General features: G+C 36.0%; 1 protein-coding gene across 2 annotated transcripts in view; it reads left to right on the plus strand.

Annotated features, from left to right (window-relative positions):
- Nucleotides 1-25,095, plus strand: part of LOC132200717 (mucin-5AC) — a 96,554-nt gene that overhangs the window by 24,492 nt on the left and 46,967 nt on the right. For both annotated transcript variants that reach the window (XM_059626388.1, XM_059626387.1), the window contains exons 2-3: nt 839-906; nt 23,127-23,221. In XM_059626388.1, the coding sequence (XP_059482371.1) occupies nt 23,152-23,221 (70 nt within the window). In that variant the 5' untranslated portion in view covers nt 839-906; nt 23,127-23,151. The remainder of the gene's footprint in view (nt 1-838; nt 907-23,126; nt 23,222-25,095) is intronic.

Below are 25,095 nucleotides of genomic sequence, written 5' to 3' on the forward strand. Positions count from 1 at the left end.
ACTTTTTGTCAATTAAATTCATTGCATACGGGAATATTTGTGCTTGAAGTACTTAATGGTGTGACAGAGAAATTTATTTTTTAATCTAGCAGTTTTTCAACTCATCATAAAGCATTTTAAGCACAAATATAAAGAGAAAATCTTTTAAAAATTTTATGAAGTTACCTTGGTTAATAATTTTATTATAGTTTGAATCAAAAATCTTAAACTGGAATTTTATTTTCCCCAAATTTTGCAATGGCAATTCCTTACAGTTCAATAAACGTATAGATTTACTGGATTGAAAGCTTTCAATAATTGATGGAAATTATTTTACAATGCAGTATCCTTAAATATCATCTTAATATGAAGCTAATCAATAATAATAACCTTGAACCACATGCAACAGTATGCAAACACTTATTTTTAAATTGTAGAGTGTCATAATAAATAAGTGCATCTGAGGATTGCAAAATTTATATTTAATGTTTCATAAAAAGAAACTTTGTTTTCAATTTCAAGGAAATTTCACGAAATATAAAAGCAAAGTTAGACTGCAAACTATAAAAAAATAAAAAATTATTATTTAAAATTTAAACTTAAACAAATTAATAAAGCTGAAATATCAAATATTAAATTTAACTGATATGTTAAAATTTATTAATTTAACATTATATTTTTAGTATGTATCTTTTGTAATTCTTTTGATGTCGGGCGTTTTAACAGACATCTGCTAGTTGTGAACACTTTATTATCTATTTTTCCATTTTAAATTTTTTTGTATTGACTGAGAAGAATAAATAATATTAAATCTACATTTGCTTAAATGTTTCAATATTTCCATTCTTGCCTTTTCTAGATTCTCCCAACGCAGAGTCGAATATACCCTGCAGTCCTCTTCAACCAGAGCTCTTCTTCTTTTCCAAGGTAAGCAATTTTTCTATAACAAAAAAGGATTCAGCAATTTTCGGTCGTAAAAGTAACCTGCGCGCGGAAAGAGATTAAACTGGGTAGATCCTCTCATGCCGTGAGGGGCAGCGGCAGATGGGAAATTTCAAAAATGTCACTCGTCGCGCACACTTGCGTGTGTATGTCTCTTAGGTCTACGCTTTTCCCTCGGGGGCCATTTTCCAATCCAAAGGTAGCGATCAAATGACGAGTCTTTTTACTGCGCGTCTCTGTCTCCTCGCCTTTCATGCTCAGCTGCCCTAGCCCTGCTCTCGGCGTCCATTCGAAACTACTACCGTCCGTCCATTCCGCCTTAAAAGCCAAATTAACTCGACTTGCTGCTGCTTCTTCTTCTTCTTTTATTTTTATTTCTCTCGTCCTTTTATATACAGCTGCTGCTGCTTTCTTACTTTCAAGAGACGTGTGGCAGATTGATGATGGTGCAATTCTCGAACACCCGCGCGCGAGACCAATCGGTGAAATGAAACGCGCTTGTCAAACCGTGCGGTAATTAGTCCAATCTGTAGAGGAACAAAAGCACGAGACAAGGTTGTAAAAATATACAGATTCCGATCATAACATCCATCATGTTTTCCGATTGTTTGTATACAGAAATGTATACAATTGGCAACTTTCAGCCTGGATTGAGACAATCTATTGTATAAAGTGAGCAGGAAAACTTTTGTGTTAAGTGAATGTAAACCAACATGAACAATTTATATTATGTTCATTGACTAATTTGTTGTACACTACTTGTTCTAGTTTATTGATAATAGGAATTTAAGTTTTAACTAGCACTAAAAGTATGAAGAAAAATATTTGTCTTTCGCATCCAATTTAAAACGTTATTAAAAAATATAATAATAGCTTAAAAGTCGAAAATTAAGTGATATTGTAATTGATGGTGGCCTTCTGGATAAAAACTAGTTCCTTTTTATTTATTATTAATGCCAAAAGAATAACGTCATATCTGCGTAATGAATATTTATTAGGCTTGTAATAAAAGTTTTAACTTTTAATTTATCTTTCTTAAATAATTTTTAATTAATTTGAAAAAGTTATTATTTATTTTTTAATGCCTAGTTTTAAACTGTTATTTTTTTATTACATCAAAATTAATTCACTTTTATCATTTTTGTTAAATTTTATAATTTTTTATTATTTATAATTAAGCTTTTTTTGCTTTATATGAATGATTTTAAATGAAATTATTTAATTGTTTTAATTATATGAAAGTTATGTAGCAAGATATCAATACAATATGTTGTCTCTTGAGAGTCATACCATTTTTTTTAATGTGCATTGTGTAAGACTGTGGCTCGACTTTAAAGCCATTACACTAATCCCTGACTTAACTGTCATGAAAATTATTTAATAAATAGAGAACATATTTACATCCTTTAATTTAAAATCATAAAAAATATACATGCAAAACTCTCTAAATTTTGTTCTTTATATCAAAATTGTCTTTAAAGATATCAAACTTTAATTAATAAGATATAATAAATATCAGCTAAACATTTTTTAACCAAAAAGTCGTTTTCCTGTTTCATAATTGAACCTTATAAAATAACTTTCCAGCTCTTTCTGATTTTTATTTTTATCTTTTTACTCCAAATTTGTTTTCTTCTATATTTTAAACACGAATATTAGAATAAAAAAACAATTTTAAAAGAAACTTAATTAATAACACAAAAGAATAGTTTTGAATTATTCGTTCTCTTATCCTTTGGGCGCGCTAGTCAAATAATGAACGCGCCGAGTGCTGTTCTGCTTTGCTTTCATTGTTTTTCCGGCTTAAGCACACGTCGTCTTTGGATTCTTTGGGCACATTCCGCGGGGCACGTATATGTTTGGAAGTAGACAAAAGCCGAGACTTTTTGAATGTTGTCTTTGCGCAAACATTTGCGCCCGACGCCGCCGCTGCTGGGCTCGAAATTAATTACTTTGTCTTCTCGCTCACTCCGCCGCCGAGAAAATACGCGAAACACGACCTGCAGCTGCGTGTCAAGTAAAAAGGAGCAGCCACGTGAACGAACGAGCGATTTCTCGGAAAGCACATCAAAGAATTACAGGAGAGCTGCATTTGGATTCTGGGCCCAGGCATTAATTCACTTGGGTGCGGAGCGAAACTTTAGCCAGCCGGCTTGAGAGGCTCCGACCTTAAAAAATTTATATTTATTTTGTAGATTGAACTCTCCCACTTAGGCAAGCAGGTTGAGAGCCGCTCGGCAATCGGATCCGAATTTGCTTGCTCATCAACAAGCAACCACTTCCTTCAAACGCTTTGACACACTCCAAAATGTCATTGGTGCTAACTCGAGTTGAAAGTGAGTTAGGTTCACTTGGTCCAGAAGGGAATAACGCTTTTGGATTTTGGTTTATTTGATCAGAGTTTGATTTCACTCTCCAGGTTTAGAGTTTCTTGTTCACGAGAAGGAGAAAAGACAGCTTAATTTAAAGGAACTTACATATTTTTAATAAAAAAAAAAAAAAATTTAATAATAAGACTTATTTATTAACACATTAAATTTAATACATATTATTTTGTAGCTTTTTTTATATTCAATTTTTAAAAAATATTAAAAGTATTAAATATTACAACTGTAATATATTCATGCTAAATTTTTAATTCCTTCAAGTAATTCTTGCTGTTGACAAAGATGTAATAAAAATTTATATAATAAGTGCATTCTCAATGTGAGCAAAATATAAGTTTCTCGATTAAAATTGTCTCAATGAAAAGAGTTTTCTTGACATTTAAAATGATATATGAACAAATTAAATTGAAAAAAATAATTTAATATGATTTTTGACGCCGAATCACTGTGTTTTTGCTTTTTAATTGTCATTGATTTCCACTGTTTAAATAAAACTGCACGTTAGCTCAAGTCGTCTCCAACTTTCGCTTTCAAATTTACCTACCGTTTTTGGAGCGCTCGGTCAATATTTGGCTGCTCATTTTTCCTCTCCCGAAAAACTTTCGTGATCAACGAGCAAACTTTGGAGCTCGATTTTAATTTGCAAAAGTTTCCCTGAAATCGGATCTTCCTCATTATGTAGCAGGTGGAAGAAAACAAGTCCAATTTTGGCGGGGCCTCTTCTTTTTCGGCCGTAAATTACGCTGCAAGAAGTCGAGCGAGCAAGTGGGTCTCCAAGCGTGAAATGTCGCAACAGGAACTTGTAAAGAATCCCACGGCGTGTTTCTGGCCAAAACGCTCCCCGTTGTTTTGGCGCAAGAATTATATTATCTAATGACGTTTTTTTTTTTGCTGCTGTCGCCACAGGTTGCATTTTGGCAGGCGCCTCGACAAAATTATTTGCATTTTCGCTTTTTGATTCACATGCAAATTTGGTGACGAAAAAAAAACAGAAACTCGCATGCGCGCTCACCTACCTGTAAACAAACGGGTCCACTTAACAATTTATTCGTCTTGCCTCATAATAAAACGCGGCGGCCTTTATTGTCCCGCGATTTAATCAACGAATTCGTTAGCGTGCACCGTGGCGTGCTCTGCCCCAATAATATTCCGTTGCGACCCCTCTCGGTTTATTTTTGGCCCTTGATGTATTCATTTGGAACATTTTTATGGGCCCGCGTTGTAAAATGGGTGAAATAAAAAACGGGGAAAAAGGAAACGAGTGAAGGAAGGCTTACGATGAAAATCAATGCTCGTCGAAAATGACCCACTTAAAGTATTAAGATGAGGGTTTCGTGACTCGTCCGAAAGGAGAAGTAGAAATGTCATCCGCCTGTATAGATTTGATAAAACTGTGCCGCCGAACATCAATGTCGAGCCGGTTGCATAATATTATGTATTTCATAAATCACTTTTATACAACACAAATTTACTCGGAGAACGAAAATTGCCTGCAATTTTAATATTTCTTATTTATTTCCCTCGTTTGAAATGAAAAAAAAAATATTTTATTCCTGCAGTTTTAAGTATTCTTTAAAAATTAATAATAAAACACCACGCATTTAGGACTTTGCTTAATGAAATACTCCACTCGTAAATTCCTCCTGATTCATTTCAAAAGTATTTAAATTCCTAGCCGTCGGAATCCGCACGTATTTGCAACAAAGTATGTTTACGTCCTCGGCTCTCGCTCCAATTAGACACACAGCGGCGCAGGAATGCTAATCACGAAGTTCTCCTCTCTCTCTGTACCCGGTGTGTGTGTTTTAGTAAGTATATGCGTATGTTCGCTCAGCATGAACGTACGCGGGGCTCATCCGCACGCAAATTCAAGCCATCAAGCATCTCGTTAGAGAGTCGTAATCCGCGCCGGGGAATCTTAAAACTTCCCTCTTCTCGCTCCCATATTTTCCACTCGCTGCATCTACGTGCCGACATTATTTTCGTGTGCGATAAAATCCGCCGCACCTGAGGCAAGTGGAAGAGAGAGGCACATCTCAATCTGCGAGAGGGAAAACATGTGCCCACCCTCCTTGCATAACCTGGCGATTTTTCATTGCGCCCTTAACACTCCCACGTGGAAATTGTGGAAATGGAGCTGTCGGGATGAGAGACGGCCGGGATTGGGCACGAAAACGCGCCCTTTGTGTTTTGCAATTCATGCTAGAAACGTCAGAATCTAAATATTTACTGCTGTTTTACTTCCCTTGTTCTGAATAATTTTACTTAAATTAAATTCAATGTGAAGCTCAACAGCTTAACTTCATAGAAGCTGAGTGAATTTTTAATTTATTTTATAAATTTTGAAAAGAAAAAATGCCTATCGTTAATTTTATAGACATGACAGAGGGTATAATTTTGGAATTGTATTCACATGAATAAAACTTATATAAAATATAATTTTTCTAGGAGAAAAAAGTTTAAGAATATTTAGAATGAATTATTTCCTAATAATTTAAGTATTTTTGCTATTCTGTTCTTATATAATTCGTTATTTCTATTCAGTTGCATTTTGAATATCTCCAAATTACAAATGATGTGTTTTATAGTAAACAAAGAAAATGATACTTGGATTTTTTTTCAAATTTCGTGAAGAAAATTTTAATGACTCAATTTTTCATTAGGCGCTTTCAATATCTGCTCCACACAACAATTGAGAGCAAATTTAGACTTCTGGCTGCTACTAATTTTATTCCCAGCAATCAGGAATCTCAAACAATAATTCTACAGTGATTCACTGTTTTCAAACGTGGGCTTTCAGTAGAAAAATTCCAGTACTTTCCTAACCCTCATTTCTTGAAAATTTTAAATCAGTCGGCTTATTTTATAGAATTTTGTATGCAAATTTTCTGCACTCTTAGCATTTTATCTCGGGGTTCCAGCACGAATAGCAGTTGAGGTTTTCCACTCCACTTTCCGCTGTAAAAACCACCCTTACGCACCAGAAAGCTCTAAAATTTCGATATCAGCACCCCTGCCTGCGCGACACGCACGCCTGCAAATTGAATCACACTTTTACTTTTGCACGTTGCTTTGATAGCGCAAAAATCCGGCTTTGATCTCCGGCGGGTGCGGAGAAAACTCGAAAGCGAATGAGGGAGCGCCGGGTTATCGCGCGTTATTAAGCATAAATCTCGCCACCGTGCGCTGAGATAGATTCTGCAGAACGGGAAAAGCGACCGGCCCTTCCGAATTAGATTAGTCTCTTTCCTCTCTCTCGATATAGCCGCCAGAGTTTACCTGCCGACCCAAGCACGGTCTAATGCAATATCAATACACGTGAAGTGACGTAATGGCCCCTGGTCAAAAGACCTGCCTCGCGGCGAAAAACATTCTTCCTTTTGTATAATTTGAAAGGAAAATATTTTTCATGGAGATCTGAGGGGAATTTCGGCATCGTGTGTTCTGCGGTGGATTGCAGGGGCAGATTAAATTTGCTCATTGATTGCGGCTTGACGGGCAAAGGGAAGCCCGTCGTCGATGCGCGCTCTCGGCGCTGATGGCCACAATTTGCGGCTATTCAGCTCCAGCCAAATGTCAGTGGCATTAACTCTTCAAATAGCGAGCCCGGTGCAGGAGTGGCTCGTCTCGCTTTCGCACAATTCGCCAGCTCCGCTTTGGTCATCGGCAGACAGACACTGGCTCGTTACGCGTGTTTTTCCGGCCCGTGCAAATCCCGCCAGTCAAAACTTCACTCACACTTTGATGATGAGATAAGCCACAAACCCCAAACGTTGCTGTAGACACAGCCCAATTAGGGGTGGAAATTATTTATTTTCAAATAAAGTATCCATTTTGATCACCAAATTCTTGAATAATTTTAAAAGAAAAAAATCAATTGATGAATTATATTATTTTGAAAAATTTAATTTATAATAATATAAAATCAATATGTGTTGTGTGTTTCACATTATCAAAATGAAACGGATCCATCATAATAAAAGAAAATATTAAGTATGCTAAAGGTTATTACTAAGTAAAATTTATTCGTTTAAATTTTACTAATATCAATTTTCATAATTACTTGATCTGAATTATGTTAAATATATTTTTATAATTTTTGTTACATAATTTATGTAACCAGAATTTTCACCATTCCATCCTTAATATCAAGCATAACTTTTTTATGATTATTAGCAAGTCCAACATTTTCTTGATAAATTTTGAAGAATTAATCTAGCCGAGCAGATTTAGCAGCAAATAATGGAAAAGTCCGCAGGCGACAGCCAAGCGCCCTAATTTCGGTCGCTGCAGCTGAAATCTCATTTCTGCGCCACTAAACAGCAGCGGCAGCAACTGCCGTGAAAGATTGCCGCCGCGCAGCATAAGTGACATTTTTATTCCAGCGGCTCATGTCGCACGGAAATGTTTGCAATTCTTCATCTGTTTAAATAAAGAATATGTCGCCGCGCCATTTTTCGTGCCCGCCGCCTGTCACATTATACGCCGCGTGTGCATGCAGCGCACACATAGAAAGATACCTTTTGCCGCCGCCCTGCGATAAATAAAGCGGGCAGGCGAGTCGAGCAGCAGCAAAAAGAAAGAAAAACGCGAACGCCCGTGGCGCTTCGGGGTGGTGCGCCCTCGTAATAAGGAACGCTCGTAATTTATTCAGCACTTTTTACCCCCGGCGGCCCTCCTTTATTTTGATTACGCGCAAAAAGTATTGCCGGTATTAAATCCAGTGAGCTTCGTTTATCTTCAGGTAAGAAATTCCTAAGAAAATAAATCTGTGATCTTCATCTTTATTAGCTCAATAACAAAGATTAAAATAGTGAAAATACATTAAAATAAGAAATAAATAAAATTTATTAAAAAATGGAATGTAAATCTTTAAGAGCAATTTATAATTAATAACTGATTTGCATTGCAAATTTTGCAATTAGGAAAATGTACAATCGAAACAATTTTTAGAAAAAAAAAAACTTTAATTGCATTTTTTTATGAAACATTTTAACTCAAAAGGGACAAAAACTCAAAAAGCAAAAGATAGCGCGTCCACTTATTTTCCAAATAATCACACAATATAACATTTATTCTAAGCTAAAATGATAAAATAGTTTAAAAACTAATTTGAAACTATTTATTTTATTTCTAATCATTTTTGTTAGGAAGCATTATAGTTTCAATTTCATTACATCTACACTATCTCCCAGAATTGCGAGACTTTGAAAGAAAATTTAAGTACAAGTCCTTTTAACATTAATTCGCAAAGACTTATATTCGTCATAAAAAACTTTTGCTGGTTAAACCAGTTCGCTTTCAGATGTTGCTCCTCAGCAGATTTCCCTCGTCTGGCGTCGCCCATATAAAAGTAACTTTCCGTCGAAATCATCATCATCTACTCTCGTCAACAACTTTGCGCGAAATTTCACCAACTTTGTCAATACCGCAGCCAGCTTTCTCGCTTCGTCATCTCGCCGTCGGCAAACAACAAACAGATTAAAATCCATAAAAGCAGCTGCCGTAAAAAGAAGAAGAGAAGAAGTAATTTCGTCGAAAAGCATCCCACCCGCCGCCGCCGGCGCGTCTAATCCTGATGGATTCGTCAGTAAATGTGTGCTCGCCGCGTGCACGCGCGATATTTATTGTTTGTGTGGGCGGCAGGCCCTAATCCGGCCTGACTAATGTTGTCTCCCCGGCAAGAAGCATCAACCGACCGACCTTTTCCTTCTTTCCAGCCGAGATTGCAGATCTCGGGCTGGCCAAATTTCTCATCGGTCTAGTCTGGCCGCCGCCGCCGCCTCTGATGTTTGCTTTGCCCGAGTGAGTAGTGAGAGAGGCACCTTAATTTATGCCCTGCCGGGTCGCAGGCCGCGCCAATCGCAATCAATACGGATCACGCAAGGTCTGGAAAAGCAACGGCCAGTCTAGCCAGTGGACGAAAACCGATAACGGAAGACGCCAGGTCTATAAACGGGGAAAAAAGATTGAACGGAAAAAGCCATGTCGCTGCCACGTTGATAACAAAAAATTTCTAATTCATTTATAGATTTTTAAAGATAACATGATAATATTTTGAGTTTTTTTTAACCGAAGGATACAATGAAAAGAACGAAAAATGTAAAATTTCATTGACATTTTGAATAACCAAAACAATTTCTTCTTGTTTGACTTACATAAAAGTACTAAAATTTTATTGTTTGACTTTTCCCTATAGAGGTAAAAACACATTTCTAATAAGGAAGAATCAGATTATTTACATTTTGTGAAAGGTACTAAAATATTAATAATATTTATGTGAGAAGGAAAGCATCAATATTTATTCAATAAAATTATTAAAAAAAGCACATTTTGCAAAATTTGGCCAGATTTATTTATGCTGCCTATATCTGATTTTAAGAATAGTTATTGCAAAAGCATTTCCAATCATAATTAATACGGATTTTACATATTTATGAAAGTTTTCTATTAAAAATATTTTTATTTTGAAATCGGTCAGGCTAGAATGTTTCATCAGTTTGAAAAGCTTATGATGCTCCTCATTATTCATTAAATCATAATTTAAAAATTAATTTCAGTAATTTAATTTAACTTTAAATTTGCATGCATCGCAAACTATCCAATGCACGTTTATTTTCTTCCGACGAGATGCAGATTTTGTTAGGTTATGCAACCTGCTTCACAAATTGGTCCAGAAGGTTGCATATCTCTGATCTTTGACAACACTGCGAGTTGCTGCAAAGTTGAAAATTAATGAGATCCTCGCGTCACACGAAAAAGAAAATTTATTTCCTCAAAAAGCACTTCTAGACTTTTCACGGAGCGCACACACGCACACTCCGATTGTCAGAACAACAGGCTGGTCCTGGGCGCTTGAATTAAAAATTTACATTTTGAGAACCTCATTTGCGTCGAGCTAGAAAGAGTGCGCGTCGGTTTCGTTTTTTCCCCCTGCGCCGTCGTTTTGCGAAAAGGGAAGAGTTTATGCAGAGCCAAGGACGTGCCAAAAAGAGGCAAGAGACACCTTTGATGTTGTCTCTGGGCGACATTTCCGGCGGTTATTGCGCACTCTGGCATGCGAGGCGCAACAATAACCAAGGTTATGAGAGCGAAATATGCGAACGAGTGCTACGTACATATATGCCGGCGACGATGGCAGAGCGAGAAAGAGCTCTTGAAAACGCTCTTGTCGGCGCCGAAAGGCTTAAAAAGCTTAGTCGTGTTAACGCAGCTCTGCCAGCGAGAGAGAAACGTGTCTTTTGAACAGTGGGATAAACAAATTTATATGCATAAAAAAAATGATGCATTTTACTTAAAAATTTTCATTATTTTTGTAATAAAAGTTGCAAACCGTTTTTGACTCAATGAAAGTCACGATAAATTTAATTATAGGAAGTAAAGTTTTTCAGTCAGGGGAGTATGAGAAATTTAATAATAATTATTTATTAGAGGCTCACTGAGGACCAGGTATTTTTGAACTGAGAAGTTTAAGGAAATCATGTATTATGCTAGTGGTGGTTCCGTTTTGTCAAACTATTCCTTGTTTCACACCGAGAACTTGAAACTGCTTGAAACGGTTCAAAATTTTCATAAATGAGATTAGTTTTCTGTGAAAATTTAATTATTAATGTTGGAAAAAATTAGAAATTAGTTTTCAATGTTTTGCTAACTATAGGAATCTTTAATATTTTCATTGTGATATTTTTCAATTCATACCTTTTATTCACATTGTTGAATTTCCTTTTGAATGTGAAATTACAGACCTATTAAAACTTAGTTGTGATTCTAAACGTTAAATATTATTCTTGAAATCATTAATATATTTTCCTAGACGCATTTTCTTGTAATTTTGTTGCCGGCATTTCTGCAAGCTCTGTATTATTTTATTAGAGGCAAAATAAGAGCTGATTTAACACAAAAATTAATGGCAAATAAGTACCCGAATAAATTGTTTAGAGCGAATAAACAAAAAAAAAAGGAAGTGAAATTGCAGTTGCTCCTCATTCTCGTGCTTCTCCCCTGAGGCCGGGCGAGAAAAATCAGCTCTCGGAGAACGGATTTGCGCGCGCGACCGTTGAAAAACGAGAGTAAATTGCGCCCAGCGGCGCTGGCAAATAAACACGGCGACTTTATTCGCGCCAAGCGTGACTGCCGCTGCTGCTGCGATGGCGGAGTCGTTGGGGAAAAAAACGGCGACAGTCCATCTTCTTAAATAGTTATAGTTATGTGCTCGGCTCCCTCGCCGCTGCGCTGCTCGACGGCCGTAAAATAAAATGACGTGCTTGCATTCTATTTCCCTTCGAGGCAGCTCGACTTATTGTCACGACCCCCTTTGCCCTCCACCATCTTTCTTTTCTTCCTCTTTAAAAATTGACGAGGAACAACGCAGCGCAGCGGCAATTCGATTTGCGGCTGCAACTCGATTTCAGCCGTTTGATTTTTATCCCAAGCTAGATGCAAAGGGATGCAGTCGGGAAGCATTTCCATCACCATCCAACTCGGCAAGAGTGTTGGACTTACGGTTATGTGTTTTCTTTGCCGACCCATATATAGCGGAGGGGAACTTGCTACAGAGAAAAAGATTTATCAAGTTGTTTTATTTAAGAATTTCTTCCACATTTCTATTTAGTATTTTATTATTATTATAAAGTAAGTTGTAAGTAATACATTTGAAAATGAAATTCAATATTCATTTTTTAATTTTTTTATTTTTTATTTTTCAATTACAAAACCGTCAAATAAACGCATTTCCAACTTTTGGCAAAGTTATTTAAAAAATGCAATAGAGATATTGTATTATTAAATGATTGCAATATGAACTAGATTTAGAAATTATTTGATACAATTGTTACTTAAAATCTTGATAAAAATGCACCTTTAACGCTAAAAAATAAGAAAATTTCTTTCATATTCAAATATTTTCTTCATTTTGAATTGCAGGAAATTATTTGATTACTTTATCAGTTTAAGACTGTAAGTTTAGAAATTGAACTGATGAATAGTGATGATATATGTAAAAATTTCAATTTTTATATTTTTCAAGCTTTGAATATCAAAAAAGAAAATATTGTATTTTTAATTATCAAAGTATTTTAAAAATTTTTATGCTAGCAAAATTCTGGTTAATAAAATATTTGAAGAAAACTAATTAAGTTCATTATTTTGACAGAAGATTATCTAGTTGGTTCATTTTGATCCAAATGGGAAGGGCTTTCAATCACCACAGCTTTTTCAAAGAGCTGATTGCCATATTTTGCATAAATATGATTTGCAAAATTCCAAAAATTTTCTTCAGAACGCCCCTTCGATGAAGTGAGAGTAATTATTGTGTACATTCACTTTGAAAATTACGCGTAAATTTCCTTCCATCGTCACACAGCTTTTCGAAGCTTCTCCCTTTGAAGTGCTTAATATGATTAATTCCGGGCGCACATGACAAAAATACATGAGCCTTTTGAAAATTTTCCCTCTCTTGGAAAGTTATATATTTAATTAATTTCCAATCCTTTGGAAAACTTCCATACGAAGCAGATTTTAATTAAAAAAAAACCCGCCGCCATTTTTGCAGCTTTTTTATGCCAAAGTCTGCTTTTTATATTCGAAAAAGAAACGCTTTTCCATTCACGCGCGAAATGAGGTGAAGAGACAAAAAGCGGCCGCTTTTTACTCGCTGGGCAAACACAAAACTCGGCGCTGGAAATGAATTGGATGAAAGGGCGCGCGAATTCGACCGGCGACCTCGGCTCTGTACAACAGCCCTTTTGACATGTGAGCCGGCCGCTTTGATGTCGCGCCCGCTCGAAAGTGACCGCACCACCACTCGTGCTCCAGCACTCTCTATTTGCCCAAGTTCTTATTTATTTTCTCCGCTCGGCCCCGCCGAAAGCAGATAAAAATAAAAGAAAAGAGAGAGAAAGGACAAATTCGTATTCTGCTTGCGGTTGGTTAAAGCGGATCAATCCTCTAGACAGGGTGCAAATCCGTTTTTCCGTTTGTGTTTTAGAAAGAATATTCTTGATTGAATGAAATATTCAAGGCAGAAATTTATCAAAATAAAATTTAAAGCATCAACCCTGTTCCTTGAGATCCTGACGAGTATTTTTAGATTTATGAAAATGCAATTTTTTTTCGAATTCAAACAGTATACATTTTAGGCTCAAATTTTGGCTGAACTATAAATTTGATTCCAAGGCAAAAGGAAATTTTTTTGTGAAAATCCTAATTGTTCAGCAAATATTTACGAATTTATTAAACGTTTTTTTTTTTTTAATTAACAAGTCATTTCTTTTTTATGAGTTTTTGAATTGTCATGAAAGATTACTTTTAGGCAGCAAATTACTTGCTAAATTTGACTTCCATTAAATGTGTGATTTGGCTTCACAAGGCCGGTTGAAAAAATATTCTCAGTAGGGTAGTTAACGTGTCACTCAAAGCTGGGCTTCGTCGTTTCCGAGTTGTTGGAAACCAGGGTTGTAGCAGAATCTCTCAACTTTCCAAAAAAAACCTCAGTCAAACGTTAAAAGAAAAACCTGAAGTTTCTTGATTTTTAATCTTAGCACTATTTTTGGTTAATTGTGTTTTGTTTCAAAAGGAATTAGTAATTAATTATAATATTTTGCGAATTAAATTAATACTAAATTAGAATAAGAAGTAAAAAGAGACTGTAAAATTGAATATTACTCCAGCCCTCATTGATTTTCTTTGTCATCAAAGAGCTCATTTATGAATAATATATTCAGGATTATTATTATTTTTCTTTCTATTTTTGACATTGTGATTCTGCCTCAAAAGATTTTCCACCTTGCGCCCCTTGCTCAAGGCCTCTCTGCTACAAAAGAAATTTCCTGCTTTTCTCTGCGTCCTTTGTCGTAGAAATTCAAAACTGCTCGGTGGGAAATTTTGAATTCAAGTGCATTCACCCGTTTTATTGGCCAAATCGTTGCACAGAGCTTTGAATAACAAAATACGAACGCCACCGCAGTGCATTGAATATCGAATTCCCGGCGCGATTATTGTGCGGCCGCAGGGAAAACTTTCCTTCTCCCCTCGCAAACACCGGTGCGCGCACATATATGGTAATGCTTAAACATTTTCAATCTTTCCGCCTCCTCTAGCAAGAAAATAAAATATAAAATATAGAATAAAGAAGTAAAAACTCTCGTCTCATCAGGCACCGTTCCCTTTCCGTTTTACGAGCGGCGTAAGGTACAATAATGGGATCCATCATTTCGGTCCCGTTTTATTGTTGCTGCTTTTTAAGACGTCCGATAAATTTCGCCCCCGCTCCTAGCTTTTATCGGTTTGTTTTGCGACTGCGTATATTTCCTGGCGGAGAGAAATAAGAGCGGGCGTTTATATAGAAAAATGGTCCGACATCTTTTGGACACATGCCAGAGCGCGGCGGCCGGCGTTCGGGCAGAGAGTGCGAAAAGACGCTTCCAGAGCAGGCCGACACGTGACGCTCGTTTTCTCTCTTTCTCTTTTCACTCCAGGAAACATAATACACCATGTCAGAGCGACGAACAAAACCACCCCTATTATTGCGTCCAAAAAACACACCTCATTTCCAGCCCTTGCTTTCTCTCGCCCGTCGGCCGGGCCATTTGCATCTCCCTTTTTCCTTTTCCCTCCTCTCGAGAGCTGCGGCCGCCGAGGAGGGAAAAAATCTGCAAAGGAAAGCGGCACTTTTTGTCTAACGCTTTTGTTCGAGTGCTTTCGTTCCGGCAACGCGCCGGCCGTTTCAAAAGTGGAATGAATCAAACAGAGCTGTTTTCTTAATGCGCCAACGGAAGCGGAAATGATTCCTGTCTGTTCTCGTTTCTTGTTCCGAATTATTCCAACAAGTGAGGATTTTTAATGTTAACATTATGAAAAGGGTTAAGAAATGTTTTTTACAGCATGTTCTTGATAGAAAAAAAATTGAAGATTAAATTTGTTTGGAGGAATAAAGATTATTCCTCTTTAATTCTCTTTTTATTCTTTTCTTGAATTCAATTTTTATTATTCATCACTAATTCAAAAGTTTTCTGTAATCTAAAATAATTTTAGCTTCCGCGCGATTTACGAATTTTGATGGGAATGGTAAAATTCATGTTTCTATGAAACAGCTCAAAATTAACTTTCCGTAATTTTATTTTTTTTTTATGAGGTTTTCGTGCATCCAAATCAACTATATTTATAAAAATGAGCTGAATCTCATCTATTATTATGAAAAAACCAACATAAAATAACTCCAATATTTAATTCCTATTTTGAACATATTTTTATAACTTTGAGTATGTGAGTAAATTTGTCTGATGTTTGCGTTCCTTTTTGTAATCAAAGGGACACAAAAAATAAGTAAATGTTATTTGCACAAAAACAAACAAAGCTATATTATTTGATAATTACTATAAAAAAAAAAATTTAAATTCATGTTAATTTTTTTCCTGCATATATATAAAATTTGATTAAAAGATAATTATGTTTTAATATTTTATTTTAATATTAATGTTTACCTTCAGGTTTATTTTTTGTTATTTAGTTAAAATGCAATTATTTAAATTACTGACAATGAGTGTATGTTTACAAATAAAATATTTATATTATAAGTTCATGATGAAAAAGTCTGTTCACTGTGCAACCAGAGGTAAAAGCTGAATCAATCCTTTTGATTTGTGTTTCCGCCATGTTATATGTCCTCATACTTTCATAGAAAATAGAAATAAATGCGCAATTAATTTCATACGGAAATAATGTTTGTGTGTGTGTTAAATAATGTCTTATTATCAAATTGCATAATCTCGTCTCATTTTGCACAATGAATTTTGCTCCCTTGTAATCCAATCAATGAATTTACCATCCTATATCAGAGACGTTGTTTGCGTTGAAGCTCTCTCGAAGGAATATCATTCGCGAGTCGCAACTTCCCGTCCGTTGTGTGCTCTCGATGGGAAATTAGCAGGTGCCATTATTAGATAACAGCTTTGCGGGCTTGCGGGTGATCGCTTTAACAATCTCGTAGGCGCGTGCAGATTATACACATTAGTCCAAAGTTGCATCCACCTGCCGCGCGAAGAATCGTTCGATCGCCGCCAACTCGGTTAAATGCAAATTGCGTCGGCGGAGTAACGAGATAAATTATTAGCGCAACTTGTATAATCGCTCGCGTAATTAATTTCGCGTCGCATCTGCTGCTGCTTGAGATGAGCAGCAGAGAGAACTTGTAGCACAATGCTTAGGCTTGTAGTAATAAAAGTGATATTGCACTTCTTGCGAAAGACGAAAGACTCTGTGTTGCTAATGAACACCGAGCCGGATTTAATTAGTTTCAATGCGAATGTATTGCATACGCTTGATTGGGAGTGCATTCAATTTTCCACTTTTTAGAATGGGGTTAATGAAATGAGAGGAATTCTCTTCAACAATCAACAAAAGTAATATGATCAATGGGAAATATATAATATAAGTATACTGACTTAATTACTATATTGTCAAGAAATTGAAATATTAGAAAGTTTCACAAGTTATTGTTAGCTATAATTAATAATTCAAGGCAAAGACAAAATACAATTTTACCTATGTATTCATTTTCTGGTATTTAGCTTTCAGAATTTATATCAGTCATCGTCATCAGTGGTATTATTATTTATCAAGCAAAACCCCTTGGATTTCTTCATCAATTGTTAAATTTCATTTTAAAGCACCTGGATTGAAATTATTTTTATACTAATTTATGTTCAAATATTGCTCTTAATATGATTTTATAATGCGTTGATAAACATTTACTTTATTACATAAAAGATAAATTTATCAAATTAATCAAATTAATTAATATAACCTATTTAAAAATAAAATAATTTATTGAGGGGAAAAAATAATATTACCTAAAACGTTATATTTAAATTATTTTTATTTTATAACCTTAAAGGTTTTTGCCATGTTTTCTTGATTTCAACCAAAAATCTTGGTTCTTCTCTTATTTCTTCGTCGTCGGCTGAAAGGCTGAAGTGTATGTACATTACACTCGTCAGTCGCATTTACATTCAAATTTATCTCTCACGGCCTGCTGGTCTCGGGAATAAAACCTCTTTCCCCGGACGCACCCGTCTCGATTGTTTGCAAAAGACAGCAGCTTAAGCTCGAGTGGCGGCGGCGGCGTTAATTGAAGGCGACGCCGAATTAATTGCCTGTTGTGTACTCGCGCCGGCTCGAGTGAGAGCGAAAGATTATTTAATCACAGAATTAATTGTTGTCTGCGTGAGAGAGACTCACAGAAGGACACTCTTCTCCCAAAAGATGGTTTGTTTGTAATAGAAAATTCAACCTTGGCCGATTGCAAAAAAAAACCTTGGCCTCGAACGGGAGAGGAATTAGACCTGAAAATCGATCTGCTGGGCGAAATTAGTTTGCGAACGAACGAGTCCATTTGCACGTGGATGAAAACAGCAGTATAGGCTGTTTTGTAATTGCGTGTCTCTTTCCAGTCTGAATCAAAGGGCTCTGTGAGAAGAATTGCACTCGGCCAGCAGGCAATCGAAAACGTGCGCCGAATGCCAATTTTGATGAGAGCGGCGGCGGAGGCTGATTGAATGGCCGCCTCACTCTCTCTCTCTCCCGGGCTTTGTTTACGTTTTGAGTAATTACAAATGACGCACAGGCAGGCCCACAGTCGGTTCGGATTTGAGCTTTTGTCTTTCCTCGTTCTCGCAAATATTGGCCGCGTGCCTTTTGATCTTCTCTCGGCCGACGATATATTCATGTCGCAAAGCTTGAAGAGCAGTTTAAATGAAGAGGGGTTCTCTGATTGTTACGAATGGACCTCTAATCCAGCCAATCCTCAAATCTCTATATATCATAGCTTGACTTTCGATTTCAAATAAGAGCTTTTCAATCAGAAAAGAATGGATTTACTAGCTAACTAAAAAGGGGAGAGCATACAAAGCTTTTTTGATAACATTTTTGCAGTAATTGAAAAAAAACTCACTAAAATGGAGGAGAATCTAAATGTTAAATTGTTCCTTTTTAAATCAGCCACGAATTAGTAAGAATTTTAAATTTATAATAATTCTGAATTGTAACACTTAGGTGGATTTCATATGTGATAATTTAACTTTTTTTATAATAATTCTGCTTATTTTAATAAGATATGTTACATAATCACATAAAAAATTAATAATTTGTTTGTACTTTTTAATTTATATGGTAGGACTTAATAATTAATATTGAACTTAAGCCACAATTTATTCTGATATAAATAAACACAAATTTAATTAATAAATATCAGATATACAATTTTTTTAATTGCTTTATGAAATCACTACATATAAATTTCGATGGAATTATGAAGTTTATTTATGAGGCTAAAATAAAAATTAAATCATTTTCAGAGAAATAAATTTTTAACATTCTGGAATGAAATATCAATTTGCAGAAAGAGTTAAATATATGGAATATATTTTATCATTTTCAATTGTAGAAGTTGCAAGTTTTGTGTCACGTTTTCCAATTACGCGCAGTCTTATTATGAGGAATTACATTCGTCGCTTTTGCAAACTCGTCGCGACAAGCAAGCCGCTTCGAATTATCGCGATGAGCCAGCCGAGCAAACGCGGCGTCTTGACAAACACATTCCATTACCAACTTCTTTGTTTCGCCTCGTGTCTCGGCAGGCGCGGCCTAATTAAAGCTGATTAATGAGATTTCTATGCTAATTGGATGGCGAGAAAACACGCAAGCTTTTATTTGCGCACACAACTCGAAACAAATTTGCTCCGACGCGAATCCGAATTAAACAAACAAATTCATGGAGGCGCCCGCGTTGATAATTTGTTCGGCGGCAACTTTCAGCCCCAAATATGTGAAAGGAGAAAAATAACACGTTTCGAATTAACCCACCGAGCAATAAAAGAACACGCGGTGCTGATAATTTGGCAGTAAAACTCAATTATACTTTGCAACAGGGGAGTCGTAAAGCCTGCAGCATGTTTTCGGCCGGTTTTCAGCAAACTCTTTTTTCATCCTCTGCGTGCCTATTTTTGCGCATAATATCCGCCCGGCTTATCCTTTCTCTGCTGAAATTGGCTCGCAATGAAACGACGATTATGTTTACTCGCATGAATTATTATACGCCACCGGCGTCCAAGGTGCACGCACAATAGATGCTCGCTCTCTGTGATGTCATCTTTCGGCGCCACCGCTGTGCTGCTGGCGCTTTCTGGTTGCAGATCCTTTAACCGTGCTAAAGCGTTTGATCACAACCATAATTTAATTAATGCTTTTTATATTGATTTAGTGGCCGTGATAAGTGTTTGGATGTTTTTGTATTTAGGCTCTAAAATCAGATAAGATTTATTTTGATGATTATATATTTGATTATATATTTTTAGTAACTTTTATATCAATTTTGAAATCTGATATGAAAACTTAATAATTAAAATATCAAGAAATTTTCCAAAATTACAACTTTTTTCATCTACCTGGCTAATTTTATGTAAAAGGGGTTAAAATCAATCAAACCAAGATCACAATTAACACCCTTATTTAGTTATAAAGGAAAACAATTTCCTCAAAATTTTTAGAGTGTTAGGGAAACGTTGCAGTTAATATTTTTTCACAATCGGTGTGAATTATAACTTGATAGATTTACAAAAATTTAAATAAAACACTGATAAATAAGAAACAAATAATGTTGAATTGACAAATAGATTAATGACGGTAAAAATACTGTAAGCAGCAGATTCGCTTTTATGCAGCAATCTATACTAATTCTTAGCAGGCGTGTCCAGCAGGTTGCATTTTTCTTAATTTTTTTTCTCCAAAAATTTAATAGTGGTAATTGATAATGTTGAACTAGAGCAAATGAAATGAAAATTGGCACCTTAATAATCATTAGTTTATCAACTTAAAATAAAAAAATCAATGAGGATTTTTTTCTTAAAGTCTTTTTTTTATTGAAGTTATTTTATTTTAAAAACTACTTGGAATCTAAGTAATCGGTATTCCAAACAACTTTCTTGATAACTGAATGCAAATTAAATGTACTGTAGTGGAAAATTTACTCGAGTAGGTCTTTTCACTGTTCGAACGTGATGTGCAAAACTCGAATCAGTCTGGCTGCTGCCACTCGCACAAATTCCATTTCTCAAGAGAGACCTACCTTTTCAGGCTCTTTCACCATACACAAGCCCTGAATGGAGACACTCCCATTTAGCGGGACAATGGCAACGAATTCGCGATAGCGAAAGGCGCTGCTGCGCGCATTCAAAGCGCGACACACACACACAAAATAGAGGCGTGCGTGCAGATACAATATATTAGCGCGTGCACCCGGCTAGGCATTGTTCTTACTGCCGGGTGAGGGGGTGGCTCCGCCGGGGGTGGTTGCTCGTTACACCACCGCAGCATCCAGAGAGAACGCATTACGCAATCCTCACCCCAGAAACGACATTGCGAGCAAAAAAGAATCATCGCGGCGGCGGCGGCGAGCGAAACAGTTTTGCGGTTTCGCTCCTTTTTTTCTGTTTTTGCTCGACCGGACCGGCAAAGCACCAACTTTTTACGGCCGTGAAAAATGACGCCGAGGAAATGGCACAAGGAGCAGCCGTCCCTCTAACAGGGGATGAAAATGAGTGGTTGTTTTCGGGGGCAAAAACAGAACGTGTAATTCCGCCGTTAACGTCGGCGCAATTCCGTTTCCAAAAATATGTGGAGCTTTTTCAGTTTTTTTTTTCTAATCGTAGTTGGCCTTAGTAAAATAGTTGAACTATAAAATTTAAATATGAAAATTAACCTGCTCATAAAATTTACATTAAGAAGCAGTACATCCCAAATAAAAATTGTTAAATTTATAAAATAATTTAATAGTTATAAAATATTGAAATTATTACAAAAATTCATTTTTTTTAACAAAATTAATTAATAAAGAATTGAAAATAAAAATTTCTTAAATAAAATATTATCATGCTTAATTGATTGTTACTTCATGATCTGGTATTGGTATTTCTCAGATGTTCTTGAAAAAGTGGCCTTATCCTCACTGAGTGTTTTTTATCATATTTTTTTCGTTTTTAATAAATATTTTCCTGATGACTAAATCTATTTCATGTTCTTCATTAATTGGTGATTGTTTAAAAATACCAATAATTTCCATTTTCTTAAAAACAAGAAAAGAATAACAGGAATATAAGTAAAAGAATGTAAGAAGAGTCAATTTTCACAATAATTAGTGCCTAATTGCAATACAGTGCGGTGCTAATTAGGAATTGAATGATGCATTCGTGACGTGGGTGTGTCTCGCTCCGATTGTTTGTTTAATCAGCTCCGTCCTCTTCTCTCTCATTCACTAATTGGCAGAACGCTGACAAGTGCGAGCTAATTAACCTGCGCGCAAGCAAATCAGCGCGTTTCGCAAATGCAGTCGGCATCATAATAACGCGCGGCGACTGCCCTGTCATTGTTGGCGTTGAGATCGTGTTTCCAGCCGCGGCTGGGTTTCTTGCTATGCATATATTATTGTACGTAGGTTGCGAGCAGCAGCCGCGAGCGATGCGCGGAATTAATAACGAAAGCTCCGATAATGATGCTCCCCTGCTTGTTAATGAGCGCCTTTTTCGACACTCATTATACACGTACAATGCACAAGCAAAGCACGTCCAATCTTGTCATCGATCGCCTCCCTCTGCTCCCCACGTACATATTTATGCTCCGATACCGCCTCTTTGCAGCATAAATTTATTTTCAAGGGCTTTTCATGAAAGCCTGGCTTTGAATTTAGGAAAATTAATATTAAATAAAATATTATTTGAGCTCCTTCTTGAAATTTTATTTTAAAATAATAACTTTTTGGATAAAGTTGTTTGAGGACTGTCCTGGTTCAGTCCAATCTTCTTCACATTTTAGTATCCCTTTATAATTTATGAAGAATCAAAAACAGTTATTTAAAAATAATATAGTTTTAGTATACTCTATTTATTTGTCCTTCTTCTTTATAATCAAGCCCGTCACTGTTTATTGGATATTGCTATTGTAAACTAGTGATAATAAAACAAACAATTTCTATAGCATAATTGAAATATGTTTCCATAAATCGAAACAGCACGTTCGATTGTTTGCTATTAAATTTCCAATACACGTCCCGATATGTGTTTTTGTATACCTGCTCTTTGCAATACGCTCGCTCGGCTTTAATTACTGCGACGAACGTCAATCAGACCCGGAAAGCAATTACTCTGTAATACCAAATATATAATGGAGAGGGTTTTCCATTAGTTGAGAGCTAGCTAGTGGTGAGTTTTTCCGCTGGAAAAACGTTCGACTTGTTGGAGTGACTTGCTTTTTTAATTACATTGGCTGAACTAGAGTTTCGTAATACTTCAATCTTTGTTCTCAATCCTACTCTAATTGATGATCTCTCTGATTAAATTAGATTTGATTCAGGCTCTTCAAATTGAATTCATAAATTATCTAAATAATTATGACACACCGATAATGCTTTGATAGAGAGTAATATTAAATTTATATTAAACAGTCAACTTAAAAAAATTGCTCAAACGCAAAGATATTGAAAATTTATCATATTTCAATTCAACATAATTTAATTATTTTATTGAAAGTTAAATCCAAGGCACCCTAAATATTTTTTACAATATGCGTATTTTTTAATTTGTATTAAAACGAATTAAACCAAAAAATTTTTTTTATTATTATGAATTTGTGATAAAATTATTCTCTAAACCTTGAATTTAAAAAGGCTAATTTATTATCGAATAAATTTACCACTTCAACTTTGATCAGGAAATTTAAGAATTGAATTTTAAAACTATTGATTTCTCTAAATTGTTGGCACTTGTGTTTCAGGATACGTTCAGGCGATGAAAAAGGCATGAGGCGTCGCGGATCTACCATCGCCATGCCAGCAGCAGCCTCCACCATGTTCCTTGTCGCCGTCGCCGGTGAGTACATTTAAAGAATTGGAAAACGCGCGCGGATCTATTTGAAATGAATGCAAGCGGCGAAACCGCAAACGTACTCTGCATCGCCAATAAATCGCGAACTGGGCAGCGGTCAAACGACTGCTAATTGGAAAGAGGCAAACAGACGGACAGACCGTCGGAATAAAAGTCCAATTACGGGCCGGGTTCAAAGAGAGCCACTCGACCTGGCCGAACTTATTTCCTGCGCCATCAATTACAAATGCTCCGATGCCGAGTGAAATAAAGTAAGGGACGGTACCGCGTGTGTATCAATTAGGGCGACGACTCGTGTGCATGACAGACGGACCGACAGACAGAAAAGCGGCAGCCGACTATGAAAGGCATTTGGAAAGCAGGACCGGCCGGCGAGTGTGCTTGGCGTTCCATTCGAATGGGGAAATTTCGCCTGTCGGCGCTCCTCGAGCGGAAAACGACAGCTTTTGTTTTGGCACACGAATTGCCACTATCTTCAGCATTTATTATTTGTTTATTATTCCCAGCTTTTACTATTACAATTCAAACTAAAGCAAAACACAACGTTTTAATATTTTGTCATTTCACTCACATCAAAGTTAATTAGCTAATATTTAAAATCTTGATACATATTAAACAGTATCTTTATGTCAATAACTGTCTTCAGTTCTAAGTTAAACCATATTTTATTTAACATTTCGGTACTTCTAATTTTTACTGATTAATGCTTTATGACAAATGAAAAAAATTTAAATCACTTCCAAATTGTAATAATTCATTATTTTTTTACAAAAAAAGCTTGTACAAAATAACATTTTTATAACAAAAAGAATCCTTTTTTTATAAATAAATGATCTAGAATTGGCAACTTTCATAAAAAATTGAAAAGTTAAATGAAAGTTTCTTTAAGTTCAACATTTGTTTTTAATTGAAAATATCGGTTTGCTTTTTTAACTTTTAAACTGCAAAATATTATTAGGCCAAACATCAATAGGGCCTTCCTTAACTTGCACTTATGCAACGCGCTGGTCACCCGTGTGTTTAGCCTAACTAACAGGGGCTCACTTTTACAAATAATTATTAACCAAACAAACTATATTAATTAAGTTTGGTTTGTGTAACTGTACTTTGAAACAACATTTAAGAGAGGTCGTTGGTGCGAATAATTGTCTTTTTTGCCACTTTAAATGAAATTTCATCACAAATGGCGGTGGCCGTGTGTGTTGCACTGCGAATAAAATAGGGACGATAGCGCTGTTTACAGCTCGTGTTGTTAACAGTGCTTTGCCGCGGGCGCAAAAGTTTTATGTTTAAATTAAAATTAATTACCTCGAGTAGTTGCATACATATTTCGCATGTCGTTTTTCAAACGTGTTTGCAGCATTTAATATGGAAATGTATTAAAGCAGGCGGAGCGCGAAGAGCTTCATATTCAGAGCAAACGGCGGAAAAATAAAACACACAAACGAAATGCACTTTTATATTTGCATGCATAAACAGCAACAAGCCGTGCGCGAGAGAGGGAAATATAATTAGAAATATTAATTATTCACGCAGGACTAACTGTGAGCAGGTTTGTTTCCCTCTTCTCATGATTACAATTCTGCGGCGTTATTTTTTTCCCCGTCCAAACAACGGGGGCACACAATGGGCGACGTCGGCGACGAATAAATGAAGTGGAGATTTTTCTCCCGTATAATCTCATTATCAGGTTCGGGCGCACGAATTTAATAAATTACGCTCACACAGGCCGTAATCAGAGAAAGAATGAAAGAGGGTTGGTGGGTGGGGGTGCAGCTTTTTATTAATACTCTCGCGAAATCCCCGACGGGTGACTTTGAAAGAGGGCCGGATCAACGTTCGCATTAATTCCGAGCGCG

The sequence above is a fragment of the Neocloeon triangulifer genome, unplaced genomic scaffold, assembly GCF_031216515.1.
Source record: "Neocloeon triangulifer isolate White Clay Creek 2 clone unplaced genomic scaffold, ASM3121651v1 ptg000014l, whole genome shotgun sequence".
NCBI classification, from domain to species: domain Eukaryota; kingdom Metazoa; phylum Arthropoda; class Insecta; order Ephemeroptera; family Baetidae; genus Neocloeon; species Neocloeon triangulifer.